Genomic DNA, 22,463 nt, shown 5'->3' on the forward strand with positions numbered 1-22,463 from the left:
CCAGGGTATGTGAACGTTTCATCAGGGTCATTTGGATATTTTGGGGTGTCATTATGATTTAAAAAGAGAAAACATAGTAGTTTGACAATAAAAGGCTTCACCCAACTATTAACTATGAGTGGAGAAAAAGTTTTGGTGTTATCATTCATATTATCTGAAAAAAGGCCAAGAAAGCAAAAATTCTGCCGGGGTATGTAAAGTTTTGAGCACAACTTTACATCTATACTCTAATGCCTAATCAATAGAGATTTCTCAAATGTTAGATGTGAAGATTCACTATCTTATTAGTATAGCTATAGATGGTGGCATTTGCGCTTATGTTATTCTTTTGATTAAACTGGACAGAATTTGCATTGGAGGCTCCAATGCAATGTAAGCACAGACTAAGAGTTGGAATCCAGTCTTCTTGTTCAGGTCTGATCCACTGCACTGCAGACTAGAAGGAATCCCAACATTGAGTGTGAATATTTATTGCCATGTAATAAATGGCTCTCACAGTCAGGTGGCATTGATGAGGTGTCAATACGCACCCCTGCAAAAAAGTAGGAGGATGTGGAGTTAGACTACACTAATGTCATATCAATGGAAAGAAATTTGTGAGGTGAGTAGATTGGAAGGTTTATTTAGTTACAAATTATTTGACACTCTTACTTATTAGAGCACCCACCACCATTTTTTTTTCCCAGTGACCTTTATCAACTTTAATTCTGGCTTTTTGCCTTGGAAAACTGTCCACATCAATTAAGGAAAGGAAAGATTTTCACTCAAAAGAGATTTGGAATCTAGCTACTTGAATATAACAATTTAGTGTGCTGCTTAAAGGGACATCATCAGGCAATGACCTGTTGTTTAAATCTGTGCTGTCCTATGATGAAAATTCCCCAAGGACATCTGCAAAGAGTTCATATGTTCGGCCCGTGTTTGCATGGGTTTCCGCCTGGTACTCCTGTTTCCTCTCACACTCCAAACACATACTGGTAGGGAAGCTAGATTGTGAGCCTCATTGGAGACAGCAATGATAATGTAATAATAAATAAAATAAAAATAGAAATATGACAATTTTCACACTGGCCACTTGGCTTTTTTTAGACTCAAACTTCCTGTTGTTTAAGGAAACAATACATGTAGTGAACATAGTCCGACCCTATGTTTTGTATTGAAGTATTTAATGAGCCTACGCAGCAAAGGTCATTGCGAAGAGAGTAGCAGCAGAGTCATTGTAATTCTGATTATCAGGAACCTTGCTGAAAACTCTTCGTTTTAAAGACAGCACATAAAACATAAAGATATATATATATATATATATATATATATATATATATATATATAAAAAAAAATTTAAGTATTTGCATCACAAAAATCTGATTTAAACAATAGGTCATTTACTGATGGTGGCCATTAATTACCTACTAATATTGAGCAATCGTCACAAGTAAAATAGCAATACAGTAAGGTGACTGTACGAGACATGACACAGTCATGAGAATCTCTCTTTATTGTTGTATATATTAAGGTACCACAATAGAACTTTAGGATATACTGTACACTTGTCTGTGAGCACAGTTACATCACACATACATACACACACTCACAGGTAACAAACCTTGCACTTTGGAAAAAACTGCACATGATGAATTTCCACCCCTGTACAAACCCCTTGTGTGTGTATTTACTCCTCTAGGTGAACCCCATATTGGAAGAAAATATTCAATAGGCATTCACAACTGCTGCTTATAGGTGGACTGTGATATTTTGGATTGAATTGTGCTTAGAAAACCAGGAAACGAGTGACATCTTCACAGAGCCCTTTTGGTGGACTCTTGAGATTTTGTCAAATTCTACTCCTTACAGTTACTCTCACAATATGGTAATCAATGTGAAAACTAGCTTGGAAGAATGACAATATGCCCTGGTGCAGTGTGCCAATGTGGTGTGCCTAGCAGATTCAGCAAATGGGCAATGAAATGTTGCATGCAGGCCTTTCTTACATGGGACTCTTTATTATAGACTTCCTTTGCAATAAGATTTTTCTATATATATATTTTTTATCCACCATAATTTATCCTGCTGGATTACCTATAATAACTATCAAAAAAATAAAATATTTCCATTTGATTCATATACAGATATCTTTTTGTAAGCTTTTCTTGAGGGGTATAGAAAATGGAGTCATAGCTCATGATACGAGCATGTTCTTGCTTTTTTAGCTACCAGATGTTCCAGCAACACAAAACGAGGCAATGTATTGATGGTACCATCTTAGGTAGCAAATGCATTAATGTGTATAGCCAAAATGAGGATGTCAGTAGAAACTGATGCATAATTATTAGTGATGCTGATGCCACACTTTACTGTCTTTTCATTAATCTTCTATATTGTACCTAAAAGCTTCTATTAGACCCTCTAGAGAATGTATAAATCCAGAAATGCTACAGATAGAACCAATGACAAAAATGGAAACGTCAAAAAAGACATGATGCCACTGAAGCTTCCTCCACAACAGCTTAAGATGGAAGAGGCTTGGAAGCAGGAAACAAAGACCAGCTCCTGTCAGGCTACCAGTGAGACCCATCAAAAGAGCAAAGTGGGGCACATATATGGCCATAAGCAAGGTAAAAATGACTAGGGCACATCTGAGGGTGAGGCCCCACGACTTCAGTCTCCCATCTCCCCCATAGCAGTTTGGGAAAAATGCCCTGGTTCCTTCCTGGAAAAGAGATCTTTCCAAGACTTCTACTGCAGCGAAGAAGGGCAGTGGGTAAGACAGCAAGGCTTTGGCCACCAAGAAGATATTGACCACTGCCCTGATAGTAGAGGGTAGGTTGTCTGTTATGACCTCCTTGGTTTCATCTGCCCAGGTTAGATAAGCCACCAGAGCAAAAAGCCCCTTGAGTATGCAGGCGGCGATGTGGGTCCAGTTCATCATGCAGTGGAATTCTTTGGGGTTGTTCATGTTCCCTTCCAATGAGGGCAAGAAGATCTGGGAGGTGTAGCTGAAGACAATTATGCCTATGGAGATGGGAAACTTCTTTACATCTATGTAAAACTTCACTTTGTCCCAAGCCCAGTCTCTGGCTCTAGACAGACAATAGGCAATAACTAGGATGTTAATGACAAAATGAGCTAAGGTGCAGAGTAAACTAAACCTGGATACAGACTTAAGGTTTTTGAGGAATGCACATGGTAGAAGCACAGCAGTGGCTATGATTGACCAGGACTTCTGAGAAATTGGAAAGGATGGGAAGCTGTTGTACATCAAGTTTCCACTGACCACCACATAAAGGATGCATGTCATGACCAGTTCGATAATTTGAGCCACATTAACAATCCTTCCCCCAAGTTTAGGAAACCTTGGTGCGCAGCAGGCATTGGCAATGTCCACATATGAGTCCCTCACTCTCACAGTCTCCCCATCTTCATTCTCTTCATACAGGCAAGCAATGAGAATCTTCCCTGTGTAGCAACACACAACTGCAGCAAAAATAATGAGGAACAGTCCCAGATATCCACCATGAAGAATGGCGTAGGGTAATCCAAGCACGAACATCCCCTGCAAAATACAAGCACAACACAAGTGAGGACATAAGAATTTGTCAATGTTTCTAGCCAAATACTTCCTAAAATGCTGGTTTATCCAAGGTCGACTTGCATATTTTACATCTTATAGACTTCTTGTACTACCTTGTTAAACTAGTTTTTATTGTAGAACAAACAATAATACCTTCTACATTTAGCATGATGGGAATATGGACAAATTTAGACAGTAGTGGATTTCCATGCAAAAACTGTGTATGAGATGCCCTTTTTTCTCCATTAACTCATCATTGACAACATTCCACAACTTACTGTAATGTATATAGGTAATTAGCTCAGTCTTTTAGGTTCTGTTTAAACGGGTTGTCTGGTCCAAATTTATAAGTCTGCTGTCACTCTGTGTGACTGCAAACTTATGAATCCCCCCCATTGCACGTATTGTGCGCTGCCGGGATTCGTCAATTTCTTAACCGGGACAGAAGGGTATGTATGCGTTATACATACTCCAGGCCAGGGTCTGTCTGTGTGTGGCCTCACTCCATATACTTGTATGGAGTAAAGCAGCTCCTCATCTAGTGATGCGGCCGTCCAGTGCTCGTGGTCGACTAGAAGTCACGGCCTAGGTCCATACAATTGTATGGAAGAGAGGCTCGGCCACTAGCTGGGAGTATGTATAACTCATACATACCCTCCGGTCCCGGGTCAGAAACCGGCCAATCTCCACAGTGCACAGTGTGTTTGCTGGGTGTATTCATAAATCTGCAGTCACACAGAGTGACTGCAAACTTATCAATTTGAACCGAACAACCCCTTTAATAGATATTATGCAGCCCAAGTTTTCTCTTTTAAAGTGAAATAATAATATTGTTGTTGTTGTTATTACTATTGTTATTATTTTAATTATTTTCAATCCTTACATCTTTTAAACCCCATTAGTTTGATGTATTTAAGTGGCCACTGTAATTTCAACAAACTTTGCATAAAGTAATAGAGAATGAATTAAAGTTTTACAATAATTGACATAATTCTGTAAGCATCTGGAGCATCACAGCTGGTTCTAATAAGGAGAGGATTCCCTAATGTATTTTGGAAATTCTGCTTTCAAAAAAATCGTGAAGACATATTCCACAATGGAGATGAGAGCATCACAATTTGGTCTTACTTGCCATAGGTGCATGGTAAAAAAGAAGATAAAACATAGGTAAACACCATCTGTCTCTCATGTCAATGCTGGCTCCATTGGCAGGTGGGCAAGGAACACCTAGCTAATAGTGGCATGCGTAGTGTGATCACGCCATTTCACAGAGCAAGACATCTCCTGTAAATAGGCATCACTGTTGAATTCAGTGATTGCCTGCAGAGGTCATGTGTGCTGGTAGTCTGTGCTGGAGCAGAGGAAGTTGAGTACAACTGATTTTATCTTTAAAACGTATTGGTCGTTTCAAATAACTTGTCAGAAAAAGCTGTTGTATGTGTATATAAGGGTGGTGGACTGTTGCTGCATTCGTACCCCTGAAGACAGCAATTGGGTCGATAATGCGTAGTGTGAATACTATCTTGTGTTATATATAGTGTATATTGTGACTAGACTGTTACATGGAGTAGTATAAGTACAGTGGCTTTGGTATGTTACATAGTGATAGTGCACAGTATAAGGATAGGACATAAGGTAAGAATAGACTGAGTATGTAAGGAGGAAGACCTGGCTGCGGGCACCTCTCCTGTGCCGGGTCCGGAATTGTCGGTGCTGTCTCCTCTGTTGTCCGGGGGAAAGAATAAGAGACCGGACAAATCTCGTGACCCGGAAGCAGTGGTCATGGCAAAGCAGCAGTGCACACGTAAGCAGTCAGTTTTGGCGCCAACCAGCAACAGCGCACAGACAGGCGCAACGAGCTCCGTCCCCCAAGTACCAGCGCCGTGACAGGCCATGTCAGTTGATCCCGCCATCTACAGTAGGACCGCTGGGCAGAGAGGTGCCGTGCGCTCAGTAGCTGCCGGAGATAGACGTGCTGTGTGCTCAGTAACTGCCAGAGATAAAGGTGCCGTGCGCCCACTGTGAGTACCGCGCACGTGCAAAGCAGGCAGAGCCAAATACCAGACAGAATATTTCGGCCTTCCCTGTCACTTGATTCACGGCCATTCACGTTTGACTCTGTTTGTGCTGCGCCCTTGTTTGCTTTGGCTGCACGTATTCATGGACTAGGGGCTCAGCGGAAGGTACCAGACACCGACTCCTGCCGCCAGAAGACAGACCGTCATGTAAAGGACCTCCCTTTGGACATCGTTTCAGCCGTTGCCAACGCTGCAACTCCCTGCGGGATCATCTGCAGTGGAGGAGCACAAAGGACACGATAAGTTCTTTCTAAAAAGTCTGTTCTTATTCTGCACTTACTGTCCTGCACATTTCCCCATTAACCATTTATTTCCCTGCGATGAGTTAATCCCTTGTTAAATTAAACTGTTAAATTTGTTATCCCTTGCTTTGCTTTCTGTCTGTAACTGCATCCCTCCACCTGCTAACAAGTACATAGTTATAGGATAGCAACTGTAATTAGCTCACGGTACAGGTATAAAATACAGTTAATGTTTGGGACTAGCACACAGTGGGAGGAAGATTGTAAGGTAAGAAAAAGGACTCGCTTCCTGATGTGTGTCAGATAAACTCACAAGGTCAAGTGTAGTGGGCTCCTAGGGCCAGCATGTACCTATTATTCAAGGCAATGGGAGGCCGTACTGGAATCCTGTGTGGACATTCTGGTAGCTTCAGGAGATCAAGGCCAGGCACAGGAGCTAAAGGATGCATCATTTTCCCTATTGCACAGGGGAAAATGGATGTGGAACCATGTGAAGATAAGTTAGTGGATCCCAGGTGCACTGCGGAACTGGACAGGAAATCCCTTAGGGCGACAGAGCCAGTGAACATAGGGATAGTCCAGGAGAAACAAATGATATGGCTGAAGATGTGTTGCAGTAAGGAAGTAAGGAATAAGAAGTGTTGTGCCCTATTCCAGATGTCAAAATCTGATGAACTTAAACTGTCCAGTAAACTTTTATTGGTTGAAATTAACTTGGTGTCCCCTGAACTGTGTGAGGCGGCTCCAGATGATGGAGGCCTGGAGACAGTGGAGGCCTACAGCCTACAAGTGAGTAGGCTGTACATCAAAAGTGCAGAAAGAAGCATATTTCTCTGATAAATATATTACAAAGTTATTATATTTGCCTCAATTGGTGATTAAAGGGAACTTGTAATGAAAAAAACACTATTAACCTTCAGATATAGGGATAATCTGCAGGGTGATAGTATTGTGAAGCTGCCTTGTGCCCACATTAGAGCACCGCTTCAGGGATGAAATTACCTTAATTCCTCCCAGCAGTTTCGGATTTTCAGTCATAGAAGCTCAATCACCGGCCAGTGCATAGTGAGCGTAGGCTGTAACCACACCCCAGCACTGACTGACAGCCGACTCTAATGCTGAGCAAACTGTCAGTCAGTGCCAGGGAAGCGATTACAGCAGCCCCTCACTATGCACTGAAAGGTGAGAGAAGCAGCCACACTCCCATGACTGGGTCCTGCAGGAAAGGTCACTTGTGAGCTCCTGTTGAGAGCAGGCGCTGACATGCCTCCTTCCCTGCCTGTCAGATGCTGATGTAATACTCTGCAGTGCAGAGTATCAGATCAGCAATATGACACTATAGAGTGATGTCCGAGGATAGGACAATGTAAAAATGTTTTTAAAAAAATAAAAAAGTGTAAAAATATTTTTTTTTTTTTAAATCCCCAAATAAAAAAAAGAAACAAATATTTTTCCAATAAATACATTTATTTATGTAAATAAAAAAAACAATAAAAGAGCACATATTTGGTATCACCGTGCCCATAACGACCTGCTCTATAAAAATGTCCCACTAGTTAACCCCTTCAGTGAACACCGTAATAAAATAAAAAAGAGGCAAAAAATAATGCTTTATCATGACACCGCCGAACAAAAAGTGCAATAAAACGCGATCAAAAAGACAAATGTAAATAACAATGGCACAGCTGAAAACATCATCTTGTCCCACAAAAAAACAAGCTGTCATACAGCTACATCAGCAGAAAAATAAAAGAGTTATAGCTCTCAGAATAAAGCGATGCAAAAATCATTATTTTTTTCTATATAGTTTTTAATGTGTAAAAGCGCCAAAACATAAAAAAGATATAAATTGGGTATCATTGTAATCGTATTGACTAGAAAAATAAAACTGCCTTATTAATTTTGCCACATACGGAATGGTATAAAAAATAAAAACAAAAAGCAATTCCTGAATTGCTGGTTTTTGTTCATTCTGTTTCCCAAAAATCAGAATAGAAAGCTATCAAAAAATGTCATATGTCCAAAAATGGTACCAATAAAAATATCAGCTCATTCTGCAAAAAAACAAGCCATAACTTGACTCTGTTTGCCGAAATATAGAAAAATTATAGTTCTCAAAATATGGCAAAAACAAGACATAAAAACACAATATATATCTGGTATTGCTATAATCGCACCGACCCAAAAAATAAAGTCGCCTAATCACTTATAGTGCACAAGGAATGGCGTACAAAATAAATAAAATCAATTCTTAGCCTGCTGTTGATTTTTTCATTCTGCCTCCTATAGATTGCAGTAAGGCTCGGTGCACATTTATCCTGCGCTCTGCGCTGAGCGCTTACATCGGGCTTTCCATGTAAATCTCTGAAATACGTGATTCAGACGGAACCTCTGGCGGAAGATTCCCTATAATGAGGCAGATGGAGGCACTGTGGACGCCATCTGACCTGTGACCCGGCATTGTCAATCTCTTTAGGATTGCATAAAAGTGCCAACGGCCACAGTTTTGTGTACTTCTGAAAAGAAGGACACCACTGAATTGAGGCCAGATGGAGTCCAGAGTAACTGTGTGGCCTCATTATAGTGAATGGATCCATCGGGGGTTTCATTTGTCATGTCACTCAGAGATTTAGATGTAAACCCCGATGTAAGTCCTCAGCGTAGTGCGCCAATCAAATGTGATCATAAATGTTATGTAAAATGTTCTCTATAAAAGCTTCAACTCAATCCACAAAAAAACAAACCCTGGCTCAGGTCTGTCATCTGTTAGTGGAAATATAGGGGGCTTCCACGTTACTGGTAGCACAAATGCTCTGTAAAAGCGAAATGGCTCCTTGCCCCGCAAAAGAAATTCAGCAAATTCTCTGCTCCCAAATCCAAATGCCCCCCTCCCTTCTGAGCCCCAGTGTGCCTAAACCACACATTAAAATGCAAAATTGGGAGCTAAAAAAGATTTATCTGGGAAAAATGTGATTTTTTTTTTATATTCACGGCTGTACGTTATAAACTTTTGTGAAGCACCTGTGGGTTCAAGGTGCTCAAGACACAACTAGATAAGTTCCATAAGAGGTCTAGTTTCCAAAATGATGTCACTTGTTGGGGGTTTCCACTGTTTAGGCACATCAGGAGCTCTCCAAACATGACATGGTGTCCGCTAATTATGCCAGCAAATTTTACATTCAAAAAGTGAAATGGCGCTCCTTCCCTTCTGAGCACTGTTGTGTGCCCAAACAGTAGATTTCCCCCACATATGGGGTATCAGCATGCTCAAGATAAATTGCACAACAATTTGTATGGTCCATTTTCTCCTGTTACACTTGAAAAAGTAAAAAAAAATAGGTCTAAAGGAACATTTTTGTTAAAGAAAAGTAAATGTTTATTTTTTTCAAAAACTCATATGAAGTACCTGAAGTGTTAATAAACTGGTTTTGAGTACCTTGAGAGGTGCAGTTTTTAGAATTTTGTCACTTTTGGGTATTTTCCATCACATAGGTCCCTCAAAGTTACTTCAAATTTGAGGTGGCTGGCTTTTATCCTAAGTCATGTAGCAAGGCTCGTTAAAGGGTCAACATTGACTTTTAGGATTGCTACTTCCAATAGGTGGCACTAGAGTTCTAGTGCTCTTCCTCTCTGAAGAAACAATTTGCATAATTAGCGTGGTCCCTAAATAAATTGTTTTGTAAATTCTGTTGTAAAAATTAGAAATCGCTGGTCAACTTTTAACCCTTATAACTTCCTAACAAAAAATTATGTTTAAAAAATTGTGCTGATGTAAAGTAGACATGTGGGAAATGTATTTATTACCTATTTTGTGGATTGTGACTCTCTGATTTAAGGGCATAAAAATTAAAAGTTTGAAAATTGCGAAATTTTCTAAATTTTTGCCAAATTTCCATTTTTTCTCACAAATAAATGCAAGTAATATCAAATAAATTTTACCACTATCATGAAGTACAATATATCACGAGAAAACAGTCTCGGAATCAGTGGGATCTATTGAAGCATTCCAGAGTTATTACCTCATAAACTGACAGTGGTCAGAATTGTAAAAATTGGCCTGGACAGGAAGGTGAAAATAGGCTTCGGGGCAAAGGGGTTAAACCACTCTCCTGGAATGTAGTGGTCACATGATTCGCGATCACCCATATTGGTATGAAGCATATCCTATAAAAGCTTTTTCTGGTTCATTGCAGGTCTGCCCAGTTAATATAGTGTCATTGCATGGTACAGTTGACAATTGTAGTATATCCTATGCTAACTCAAATGGCTCATTATAATGCTGCTCCAGTGTGAAGGCCAGCCCATGCTATAGTGCACATTGACAGATCGCCAGAAAAAAAAATCCATCACGTAAGTAAAGCCCTGGGGGCAAGTAGAACTCTCTTTCATTGAAAATTAAGGGCTAGTTCATGCAAGAATTAAGGGTTAAAGACAGTTCATTCTGAAAAATAAGGGACAGATCCATTAGCAGATTTCTGAATTTATTCCAATGGAATCTATGTTTTCAAAAATGCCAAAATGTATATAAAGTAGTTTATTTCTTTAATATATTTTACCCCATTTGAAGTATTAATTTACCCATGACTTGATGCATTAACAATGATTAAGCATTTAAATGGATAACAATTTCACATGAATCAATGCAGTACAGTGATGCTTTGTTTTAAAGGGTCCCCCAGACATATAAAACTTTTAAATGTTTTTACTAATGGCGCATCAGGTGATGGAACGTCAATTAATAGCTATAAAAATGGAGCTCTGCAGTAGAAATGGGCGGACATCTGGATTTTCGGGTCCAGTGGGTTCAGCCAAACAGTTACAAAAAGTTCGGGTTTGGGTACCAGAATAGTACCCGGACTCGAACCCGGACCCCATTCACTTGGCAATTCCCCCAAACCGCTTCTGATGGGTGATGAAAACATTCCCGCCGGTCAGAGAGCCGCGGCTCCCACGCTATCAAAATACAGCGTGAGCGCTCAGCTCTGATCGGTGGTATAAAGTTTAACTGGATGATTTCACCGCCGATCAGAAGCGGTGTTTGCTGCTCTGCCATACACATAACAATGCAACAAACACTGTAATATGGACTTCCTGGTGAAGGTGTTTGGTACGGATGCCAAACTTTACTGTTCGGGTTCGCCCATCTCTACTCTGGAGGTCTGTTTAAAGGAATGCATTATCAGAAAATGACCTATTATTTATATCAAGCTTTTGTATATAACCCATCAACGACAAGCAGATTTTTCATTTCGTGCTTTCAATGTTTTCTCCCCTTTTTCCAAGAGCCATAACTTTTTTATTTTTCTGTCAATACAGCTGTACTTTCGAATGGCACCATTTATTTTATCAAATGATGTACTTGAAAGTGGGGAAAAAAATTAAATTGTAGTGAAATAGCAAAAAAACTGCAATTAATTTTTTATGATTTTATTTACAGCTTTGATTTTACGGTAAAACTGACTAGTAAGATTATGCAGGTACCAAACATGTATAGTTTTTGTTTTATTTATGGGGTGAAAAAAAATTAAGAAATAAAAAATAAAAACATTTTGCTTGTGTCGCCACTTTCCAAAAGCCATAACGTTTTCAATTCTCAGGATATGAGGCTGCGTGAGGGCTTTTTTTGCGCCTCGAGAATGATTTTTATTGATACTTTTTTTGAGTAGATATGATGTTTTGATCACTTGTTTTTGACATTTTTCTCTGCTGGTACAGCGGCCAAAAAATACTGCAATTCTGGAAATTTTGATTTATTTTCTCATTACACCGTTTACCAATCAGATTCATTTATTTTATATTTTGATAGAACAGACTTTTACAAATGTAGTGATGGCAAATATTTTTACTGGGGAAAGACAGGGTGATTTAGACTTATTTTTTTTCATATTTTTAAAAACTTTTTTTTACTTTTCACTGTTTTTGTTAGTTCCCTTAGTAGATATGAACCTGTGATCATCTGAGCATTGATGTATATAGCAGAAATCATGGTCTCCTATTAAGATCAATGACTGCTGACTTCCATTGGAGTACAGTGATGATAGACACAGGGGTCATCAGAAACCCTTGGCTGTCATGGCAACACATGGGTGTTTCGTGATTGAGACGCTGGAGGGCTGATGAGTAGTGATGGGTCTGGCAGGTTCGACCAGTTAAAAAAAAGTTTGGTTCGGGTTCCAGAACAGTACCCAAACCCTTATACCATTCACATGAATGGGCAGCCCGAACATCCAGTGTTTGCCATGCTGTCAAGTGCACGACAGCGCGGCAAACACTGCCTCTGATCGACGGTAAGATTATTACCGCCGATCAGAGAGCCACAACTCCCACGCTATCAGATTACAGCGTGAGCCCACAGCTATGACCGAAGGTAAAAAAATTTACCTACAGTCCCAGGTATTGGCTGATGGGGCTACTAGTCCCATCAATCTATGCCTGCTGCTGCTACTAACAGCGAGAGCAGATGGTGGCTGATGGGAGTACTCATCAGCCGGCGCCTGCTCTATAAATAAATTTTAAAAAATTGCATGGTTTCCCCTGTTTTTTTGATAACCAGCCAGGCAAAACTGGCTGGTTATCAAGAATAGAGGAGTCCCCGTGCCATTTTTTGAAATTACTTAAATAAATAATTTAAATAAAACGGCATAGGGTTCCCCCTATTTTTGAAAACCAGCCAGTCTAAACAGACAGCTTGTGGCTGATTTTTTCAGCCTGGTAATGGGCCATGGATATTGGTTTCTCCAACCTAAAAATAGCAGCCTATAACTGCCCAGAAAAGGCACATGTATTAGATGTGCCAATTCTGGTGCTTTGCCCACTCTTCCCACTTGGCCTGTGGCCGTGGAAAGTGGGTTTCATTTTTGTGGGGTTGATGTCACCTTTGTATTGTCCGGTGGCATCAAGTGCACAGCTTAGTAATGGAGATGTGTCTATAAGTTACCTATTCATTACTAATAGTATAGTCATATTGTAAATTAACACACAACAAGAATAAAGTCCTCTATTTGAAACAAAAAACACACTTTTACTTTTTTAGTTAAAATATCAAACACAGTAATACCCATCTAATGCCCATTCTATTGAAGCCATTGTGTCCTGTAAAAAAACAAAATAACAAACAACAAAAATACTCACCTAACACCGACTCCATTGAAGCCGTGCCCTCCTGTAAAAAAAAAATACCGTATTTTTCGGACTATAAGACGCACTTTTGTTCCCCAAAATTTTGGGGGAAAGTGGGGGGTGTTTCTTATAATCCGAATGTGTACTGTTGTAGAGGAGGGGGGGCGGCTCTGGAGTGGTGTCATGGGACTGGGGTGGGCTGGCTGCGGGCTGCAGAGACAGCGGTGGTCAGTGCTCCAGCTCATTAGGCTCATGTAATATTCACTGCACACGCTGTCCATCACCTCGGTGCTGAAGCCGTGACGAGTTGGTGGACAGGGGAGCAGCGCATATTGCATGTGCCTGCACTCTCCCCCCACTGCCCCGTCACTATAGTCACCTTCTGATGATGGCTCCGTGCTCCCAGCTCTCCCCTGACTCTTCCTGTGTCTGTGCCTATGGGACCTGCGGTCACGTGACTCCAAGTGTGCAGCACTGCGTTCATGTGATGGAAGGTCCTGCAGCTACAATGAAATGCCTGTATGAGCAACTCCTGGATGTCAGCACAGACACAGGAAGAGCCACAAGGGAGCTGTGAGCAGGGAGCCATCATCGGAAGGTGAGTTAACTGTTTGTTATGTTATCATGTGCGTGCCAGCAGCACAGGGGGGCATATCCAGGATGTGATGTGGGGGCCATGTGCATGCCAGCAGCACAGGGGGGCATATCAAGGATGGGATGGGGGGGCCATGTGCACGCCAGCAGCACAGGGGGGCATATCCAGGATGGGGTGGGGGGGTCGTGTATTCCAGCAGCACAGGGGGGCATATCCAGGATGGGATGGGGGAGTCATGTGCATGCCAGTAGCACAGTGGGGCAATGTAGCAGTGTAGCAGCACAAGGGGCAATGTGCCAGCACAAGGGGGCAATGTGCCAGTGTGCCAGCAGTACAGGGGGGCCATGTGACAGCACAAGGGGGCCATATGCCAGGATGGGGGTTTAATAGATACCAGGATGAATGACATATATATGATTTGTAAGACGGACACTGGCATTATAAGACAGATCCCCCATTTAACATAAAAAAAAATTATCTTTTTCTTCAAGAAATTTGGGGGTGCGTCTTATAATCCGGTGCGTCTTATAAAGCGAAAAATAAGGTAAATAAAAAACAACCATATCCCTTACCTGTTCAACCTTCTTTACCACGCCGTAATCCATGTCTGGGATAAATAGTTTTGAACCTGGACAGTGCCAAGATGCAACACAAAAACAGTACTGATATTACTGAAAAACACTTCTGCACAAACACTCTTCAAATCATGTAGGATATGTAGGCTACTTCTATGAACTCTGAGCTTTAGCTCCTTCCATAAATTTTCTATTGGATTCAGGTAAGGTGATTGGCTTGGTCATTCTAGCAGCTTTAGTTTCTTTTTCTGAAACACATTGAGAGTTTCCCTGGCTATGTGAATTGTCCACCCTCATTTTATCTTCATCATCCTGGAAGATGGCAGCAGATTTCTGACCTGAATGTCTCATTTGTCCAATCATCCTTTCTTCAATTACATGAAGTTTGTCAGTGCCATATGCTAAAAATCAGCCCCACACCATGGATTGCCCGCTAGGGCCATGGGGTACACGGTACCAGACCAGTATTTAAAGGGGATGCGTCACGACAGCTGTGACCCGGTCCATGGCCCTGGGCGTCCAATTGAAGGGATATTTACAGGGAAATAAAGTTTATGAAGTTTATAATAAAGTCTTCGTGATGCCACCTGTGGTATTCGGTCAGGGAACCGACGCTGCTATGCAGATCCTCTGGGATGGTGACAGGACAGCAGAGATGGTTAAGCTCTCCACAGGTAGAGCTGTATCCCAGGGCACTTTTCATCCACTTTTGGATGATGATGTTAAAGGTGAGGTTGGTGGATGTGGTGCAGGGCAGGTGATGCAGAAATGATTAAAGGAGGCAGCTGGGTGCAGTTTCCAAAGCTTTACTCACAGTTCTGGTGTGCACAGATGCCTGCTTGGTACTGTATCCTCCAGGTGAGGGGTTCAGCAAACTCCCAGGTAGATTGGGATGCACCTTTCCAGGACTCCTTTCTGTAAGTACCTTTCCTGGCCATCTCACTGTGCTGGCTTTCCTCCCTTCCTGCCCAACACCTCACAGTCAGTGTCCCAAGCCAACAGCCGCGGACCTTGTTGGGTGATGTCCTCTCTGTGTCCCCTTGCTCCTATATGGCTGCCTTTTCAGTGAAGATAACTGTGGCTGTGGCTGAAGCACCTAGAGGTGCCGCTGCCTCTGGCTTTCTAGCTGAGTCTGGTGATTTCTTTACTAGTCTCGGGGGCTGGTACCCTACTGCAACCTGGTCCCTCCACTTGATGATAATCAGCGTGGATATGGGTCCCACGAGTGGACTTCCCACTACCTGTGCCCCAAGGGCAGAGCACAGAGGTCACTACCAGACGCTCCCTCACCTTCCCTCTGTGCTCTGCCCGGTAAGTGCCTCTTTACACCGAATTGTCCTCTGCAGGAATCGTTCCTGGGCATATTTTTGATTGCTGCATCTCACTATTCAACCATGGTGCAGCATGATGTTACACTGGAATTTTCCCATTGTGGATATATTACTCCTATAATATACATACAGGGACTTTAATTTGATATGGACGCACTTTCTCAATTTTTTCTGTTGAATGCAGACACTCTGATAATATTATACCATACTGCTCTACTGTATTGTTTTTTGTAGCTCCCATTTATGTATATTTACCGTTACTACATCTTATGATTAGAGTTGAGCGACTTTTGTTTTTTTAGGGTCGAGTTTCGTTTCGTGAAACCCGACTTTTCCAAAAGTCGGATCGAGCAAGATCGGCCGATTATAGGGAAAAGTCGGGGTCGTCCCGAAACACGAAACCCAATGTAAGTCAATGGGGAATAAAAGTCGGCAGTGAGAGGACAGGAAACACACCTACAGTGCCCATTTGAATACCAAAAGCATCAATTCTTCTTACTTAAGCTTGTCAACCTTAATTAACTTCATAATACAAGTTACGCACTGAAAAATGGGGGTCATTTGGCTAAAGTTGTGGGGGGGTAGGGCTGGCTCCAGGTTTTCATGTGCCCTGGGCGAAAGAGCGCCCCTTTAACACATACCACAACTCATCATGCTCCGATACGGCAGAGAAATAGCGGTATAGTACAATGAAAAATACTTCACTTTTTACATCTCATGACGAGGCCCATCTATTTCTCCATACAGAATCATTGGTCCCATATAATGTTTGAAACAGTATATGATGAGCTCCACATAATGCTACAGTATATGTTGGTCCCCATGGATGAAGCTCCACTGTCTTATGGGCCCAAATAATGCTCCAAACATAATGGGCCCCATTTCTAATGCTCTAGTGTATAATGGGCCCTGTAAATGCTGCTCCAGTGTCTGATGTCCACCTTTGGAATGTTCCAGTGTATGGTGGGCCCCATCTATCATTCTCCAGAGTATAATGCTCCCCAAAAATTGCTGTCCCAACATTGAAAACAATCAAATAAGTCTCCTCGCTAGGGAATCCCTGTACTAGTCTGGACTCCTCGTCGTCCCCATCTTCCATGTCACTGCACAGTATTTCAACCTTGCAAGTGCTGTGATCCTGAGCAAGCAGGGGGGGCCCACTCGTTGGCGACGGCACTGGCACAGGGTCCCTGATAGTACGGTGGTGTGTCTGATGGCGGGTGGGCCGAACCTGCACTTTCATCTGCAGCTTCCTCTTTGTCACCGTGTAAGATGGAACTGTATATGGGAAGGGTAACCTGAGTTTCATCAGGGTCAGATTCAGGCCGTGTAGCGTGCGAGGGGAATGTAGTGGTCTGGGTCAATGTACCAGCAGATTCATCGAGCAGTGGCTGGGCATCAGTGCACTTGTGTCGCCCCCAGGAGTACGGTCGCCACAGCGGCATTACCTTCCTCCTAGGGAGTGTGATGTCATGCTTGGGAGCAATGAAGGATCTCTCTAGCAGGTTAACTGACTGGGCGGCGTTATTCCCACGAGTCATGACCCTCCAAACAGTGTTCATGAAGGCAAAGTGTTTGTTTTACGTGGGCAGTATGGTTGCAAAGCTGAACCTTAAAGGAATGTCCAGAAGGGCACCACCAGGAGTGGAGCCTACGGTTAAATTCGACTCCACCGGGGAAACCTCAACCATGCCAGCTACAGAAAAGATGCACACATTGCAAGCTTAATTCCGTTAACGAACGAGACTCCGTCATGCCCCGCGGTCCGAGTCCGGCTTACTAGAAGGACACGTGAGGCTTTGGCACATGAGATTGGCCAATAACTGGTGTGTCATGCCCTTACATGTCCGTGGCTGCATGTGCGCTACACTGGTAAGGCCAGCGTTTGTCGCTTACAGGTGCAGATAACCCGCTGAACAACGTTAGTGATGGGGATCACTGATTACAATTATTACCCGCGAACGATGATTTCCCAGTAAGTGCAGGTCAACCGCAGTTCCGGAATTAGGCCTAACCGTCATTCCTGAAAAATGAAAAACTTACGTGTGCAAACCACAGGTGCTGTAGCTTGCTTAACAGCTCGCCAGCCGTTCTCACGCCCAGTATGGATTACACATGATTGCACAAAGGTGAGAAAGGGTACCGTATCCCCGGATAACATGTATGGATAGCGTACACATTCAAAATATATGTCAATACATCAGGAGGCAGGCTCAGATGGTGTTAGGCCCAGTATGGCTTGCACGTGATTGCACAAAGGTGAGAAAGGGTACCGTATCCCCGGATAACATGTATGGATAGCATACACATTCAAAATATATGTCTATACATCAGGAGGCAGGCTCAGACGGTGTTAGGCCCAGTATGGCTTGCACGTGATTGCACAAAGGTGAGAAAGTGTACCGTATCCCTGGATAACATGTATGGATAGTGTACACATTCAAAATATATGTCTATACATCAGGAGGCAGGCTCAGACGGTGTTAGGCCCAGTATGGCTTGCACATGATTGCACAAAGGTGAGAAAGGGTACCGTATCCCCGGATAACATGTATGGATAGCGTACACATTCAAAATATATGTCTATACATCAGGAGGCAGGCTCAGACGGTGTTAGGCCCAGTATGGATTGCATGTGATTGCACAAAGGTGAGAAAGGGTACTGTATCCCCGGATAACATGTATGGATAGCGTACACATTCAAAATATATGTCTATACATCAGGAGGCAGGCTCAGACGGTGTTAGGCCCAGTATGGATTGCACGTGATTGCACAAAGGTGAGAAAGGGTACCGTATCCCCGGATAACATGTATGGATAGCGTACACATTCAAAATATATGTCTATACATCAGGAGGCAGGCTCAGACGGTGTCAGGCACAGTATGGATTTGACGGCCCAGACTACACAGCGGAGGAGCAGGGAGAGGTAAAGATTGCAAATGCTGGGGCCCTGCCCAAGCAAGGGGGGCCCACTCGTGGGCGTCGTTACTGGCACTGAGCCCCTCATTGTACGGCGGTGTGTCTGACGGCGGGTGTGCACCACCACCGTCAGAGACACTTGATTGCACTATGAGGGACCCTGTGCCAGTGCCTGCGCCCAAGAGTTGGCCTACCCACCTGTCCAGGGCAACGGCACTCGCACGGTGTCGTGCGCTAGGTGGTGACCCCGGCCATGGGGGGGGAGGCAGCACAGTTAGGGAGTTTTAGAAAGTGGCATATGTTGATGTTGGACATTCAGCTGATGCAAAAGGCGAAATAGGTCAAGTCCCAGGAAGAGGTGGACCAAAGCAAGCCATTTTTCTGTCACCCTATGTGTCATCAGGGGAAGGTGGGACAAAATCCTTGGAAACCCATGCATGGTTCATTTTAATGAAGGTTAGATCATCCACATTTTGGGTTGACAGACGGGTCCTTTTTTCTGTCAGGATTGATCCAGCTGCACTGAAGACTCTTTCCGATAGCACACTTGCAGCTGGGCAAGCGAGCTCCTGTAAGGCATATTGTGCCAATTCAGGCCAGGTGTCCAGTTTAGCGGCCCAATAGTCAAAGGGGAATGACCTGTGTGGGAGAACATCGATATGGGAGGAAAAGTAGTTTGTAACCATAGTTGACAACTGCTGTCTCCTGTCACTTTCCATCGATGCAGTATTACCAGTTGTGTGAGCGGTACTTGAAAAATCAGTCCACAACATTGTCATGAAACCCCTGTCTCCAACGCCACTTCTGCTGTGTGCACCATGAACACCTCTGCCAAGCTGCCAGCGGCCCGTATGGCTCGTGTGAGAACCATCACCGCTGCTGTGTGCTGGGAATGCCTCAAGCAACCGATTTACCAGAGTTGCTTGTTTATTAGCCAATATTAGGTCAAGGTTCTCCTGTGGCATGATGTTTTGTAATTTGCCTTTATAGCGTGGATCCAGGATGCTGGCCAACCAGTAGTCGTCATTGTTCATCATTTTGGCAATGCAGGGGTCCCTTTTTAGGATCTGCAAGGCATAATCTGACATGTGGGCCAATGTTCCCGGTGTCAATGATGCACTGCGAGTGCTGGATGGAGGAGCACTTTCTGGCAAATCCACATCCCTCCAGTCACGCACAAACCCTGTACCAGACCTTGCCACGCCAACATTTTCACTTGCCCCACGAGATGCATCCTCCTCCCCTAAGTAATCATCCCCATCATCATCCTCCTCCTCTTCTTCCTCCACCTCGTCCAGGAGAGGTCCCTGAGCAGACAATGGCTGAATGTCATCAAGGATTCCCTCCTTCTCTTCCTCCTCATCAACATTGGCTGCAGACGCCTGCTCCTTAAGGTGCGTCAAAGTTTGCATGAGCAGACGCATAAGTGGGATGCTCATGCTTAGGATGGCGTCGTCTGCGCTTACCAGCCGTGTGCATTCCTCAAAACACTGAAGGACTTTACAGAGGTCTTTCAGCTTCGACCACTGCACACCTGTCAACTCCATGTCTGCTCTCAAAGTGCCTGGCCGTGTATCCTCCCACAAATGCATTATGGCCTGCCTCTGCTCGCACAGCCGCTCCACCATGTGCAGGGTGGAGTTCCACCTTGTTGCAATGTCGATAATGAGGCGGTGGTTGGGAAGGTGGAGCAATCGCTGCAGCTTCTGCATACGAACGGAGTGTACAGGCGACCGGCGGATGTGCGCGCACAGTCTTCGCACCTTCTGGAGCAGGGCTGTTAACTCCGGATAATTTTTGAGGAAGCACTGCACCACCAGGTTCAAGGTGTGAGCCAAGCAAGGTATGTGGCTGAGTTTTGAAAGGGCTATGGCTGCCACAAAATTACGGCTGTTATCACTAACTACCTTGCCTGCCTCAAGATGTACACTGCCCAGCCATGACTCAGTTTGTCGCTTCAAGTACTCGGCCAGCACCTCGGCGGTGTGTCTGTCGCCCAAACACATCATCTGCAACACAGCCTGCTGACGCTTTCCACTAGCTGCTCGATAGGAGGACACCTCGTGTGCAACAGTGGCAGCTGCAGATGGAGTGCTCGTACGACTGCACTCTGTGGACGAGCTTTCGCTTCTGGAGGAGGAGGAGGAGGAGGGTCGAACGCCTACAGCCAACTGTTTCCTATACCGTGGGCTAGGCAGCACTGTCCCACCACCGCTGTCCCCTGTGGACCCTGCATCCACCACATTAACCCAGTGCGCAGTGATGGACACGTAACGGCCCTGGCCATGCCGACTGGACCATGCATCAGTTGTGAGGTGCACCTTTCCACTCACTGACTGCTTGTGTGCATGGACAATGTGGTCTTTTACATGATGGTGGAGGGCTGGGATGGCTTTGCGAGAGAAGAAGTGGCGACTGGGTAGGTCATAGCGTGGTACTGCATAGGCCATGAGTTCGCGGAAAGCTGCGCTTTCCACCAACCGATAGGGCATCATCTCAAACGAGATTAGTTTGGCAATGTGGGCGTTCAAACCCAGTGTACGCGGATGAGAGACTGAGTACTTTCTTGACCTACTCATAGTGTCTGGGAGGGTGAGCTGGACTTGAGAGCTGCATATGGTGGAAGTAGCGGTGGACAGGGCGGACTGAGAGAGGGTTGATGATGGTGATGGAGTTGGTGTTCTTTCTGATGGCCTAGATTCAGTATTTCGTTGATATAACAGTGGGATTCCCTGACTGCTGTGGCCTTGCAACGACACCTCAACATTTGCTGCTGTGCTAACCGGTGGGCTTACAGTGGGGGAAACAATGTAGCGTTGCTGACTACCTTCTTTGTGATCAGTTGCACATGTGGCACTTGAGGTTTGGTGTTGTGTCCACGCTTGCAAGTGCATGGTGGTTAAATGTCTAAGCATGCAACTGGTATTCAAATTTTTCAGATTTTTCCCTCGGCTAAAGGTCTTTGCGCACTTCTTACAGATAACCTTGGCCTGATCATGAGGATTTTGTTCAAAAAAGTGCCACACTGCACTCTTCCTACTTTGGCAGACATTTTGCGGCCTAGCACGCTGTGATCTTTTGACCCTCTGGACAAGCTGTCCAGCAACTCTTTTGATTTTTGGAACCTGTCTTTGGTGTGCTCCGGGCCTGCCAGATAACAGCTGTTGCGATGTCGATGTCTGCTGTGGATGCTCCTCATCTGAGCTATTGGAAGCAGCACCCTCTTCCCCCAATGGATGCCAATCTGGGTCAACAACTGGGTCATCCATCACCTCCTCTTCAATGTCATGTGCACCTTCCTCTGTGTCACCGTGTATGGTGGTATAGTGTGCGGGAAGGGGCACCTGAGTCTCATCAGGGTCAGAATCTGGCTCTGTACACAGCGAGGACAATGTAGTGCTCTGAGTGAATGTACCAGCAGTATCATTTATCAGCGGCTGTGCATCAGTGCACTCCATGTCAGATTCATCTTGGCCTGGGTAATTCACCATTTCACTTGATAATCCAGGCATGGTATGTGAAAACAGCTCCATGGAGTAATCAGTAGTTTGGCCTGCGTCATCCTTCAATCTTGGTTGGGGTGAAGGACACAAGGAAAGGTGTGGTTCATGAACATGAGCCTCCAATGACGACTCAGTGCTTTTACTTTTTACAACTTCAGAAGAGGAGGCGATAGAGCTGGAGGCTGAGTCAGCAATGTAAGACAAAACTTTTTCCTGATGCTCTGGCTTTAAAAGCGGTTTGCCAACTCCTAGAAAACTAAGCCTTCGAAGCCTTATGGAGCCAGACGATGACGCAGGCTCAACACCTCCTGCATTCGGTCCTATTTTTCTCTTGCCACTACCATCAGATCCACCACCAACACCATCATTACCAGCTGCCAACCCCCGCCCAATTCCACGGCCTCTTCCACCAGCCTTCCTCATTTTTGGTAGAAATGTAGACAAAATCCAACAAACTATATAGTAATGTAAAACAAGGTACAAGATGTCTATAGGACAGGGGAGATTTTGAATTTCTGCACACACTTGTGG

General features: G+C 44.0%; 1 protein-coding gene across 2 annotated transcripts in view; it reads right to left on the minus strand.

Annotated features, from left to right (window-relative positions):
• Nucleotides 1–1,472: 1,472 nt before the first annotated feature.
• Nucleotides 1,473–22,463, minus strand: part of SLC32A1 (solute carrier family 32 member 1) — a 59,741-nt gene continuing 38,750 nt past the window's right edge. For both annotated transcript variants that reach the window (XM_073555340.1, XM_073555341.1), the window contains exon 3: nt 1,473–3,550. In XM_073555340.1, coding sequence (XP_073411441.1) covers nt 2,363–3,550 — 1,188 coding nt within the window. In that variant the 3' untranslated portion in view covers nt 1,473–2,362. The remainder of the gene's footprint in view (nt 3,551–22,463) is intronic.

This window comes from Dendrobates tinctorius, unplaced genomic scaffold, assembly GCF_039654945.1.
Source record: "Dendrobates tinctorius isolate UK_male_01 unplaced genomic scaffold, ASM3965494v1 ptg000223l, whole genome shotgun sequence".
In the NCBI taxonomy this organism is placed as follows: Eukaryota; Metazoa; Chordata; class Amphibia; order Anura; family Dendrobatidae; genus Dendrobates; species Dendrobates tinctorius.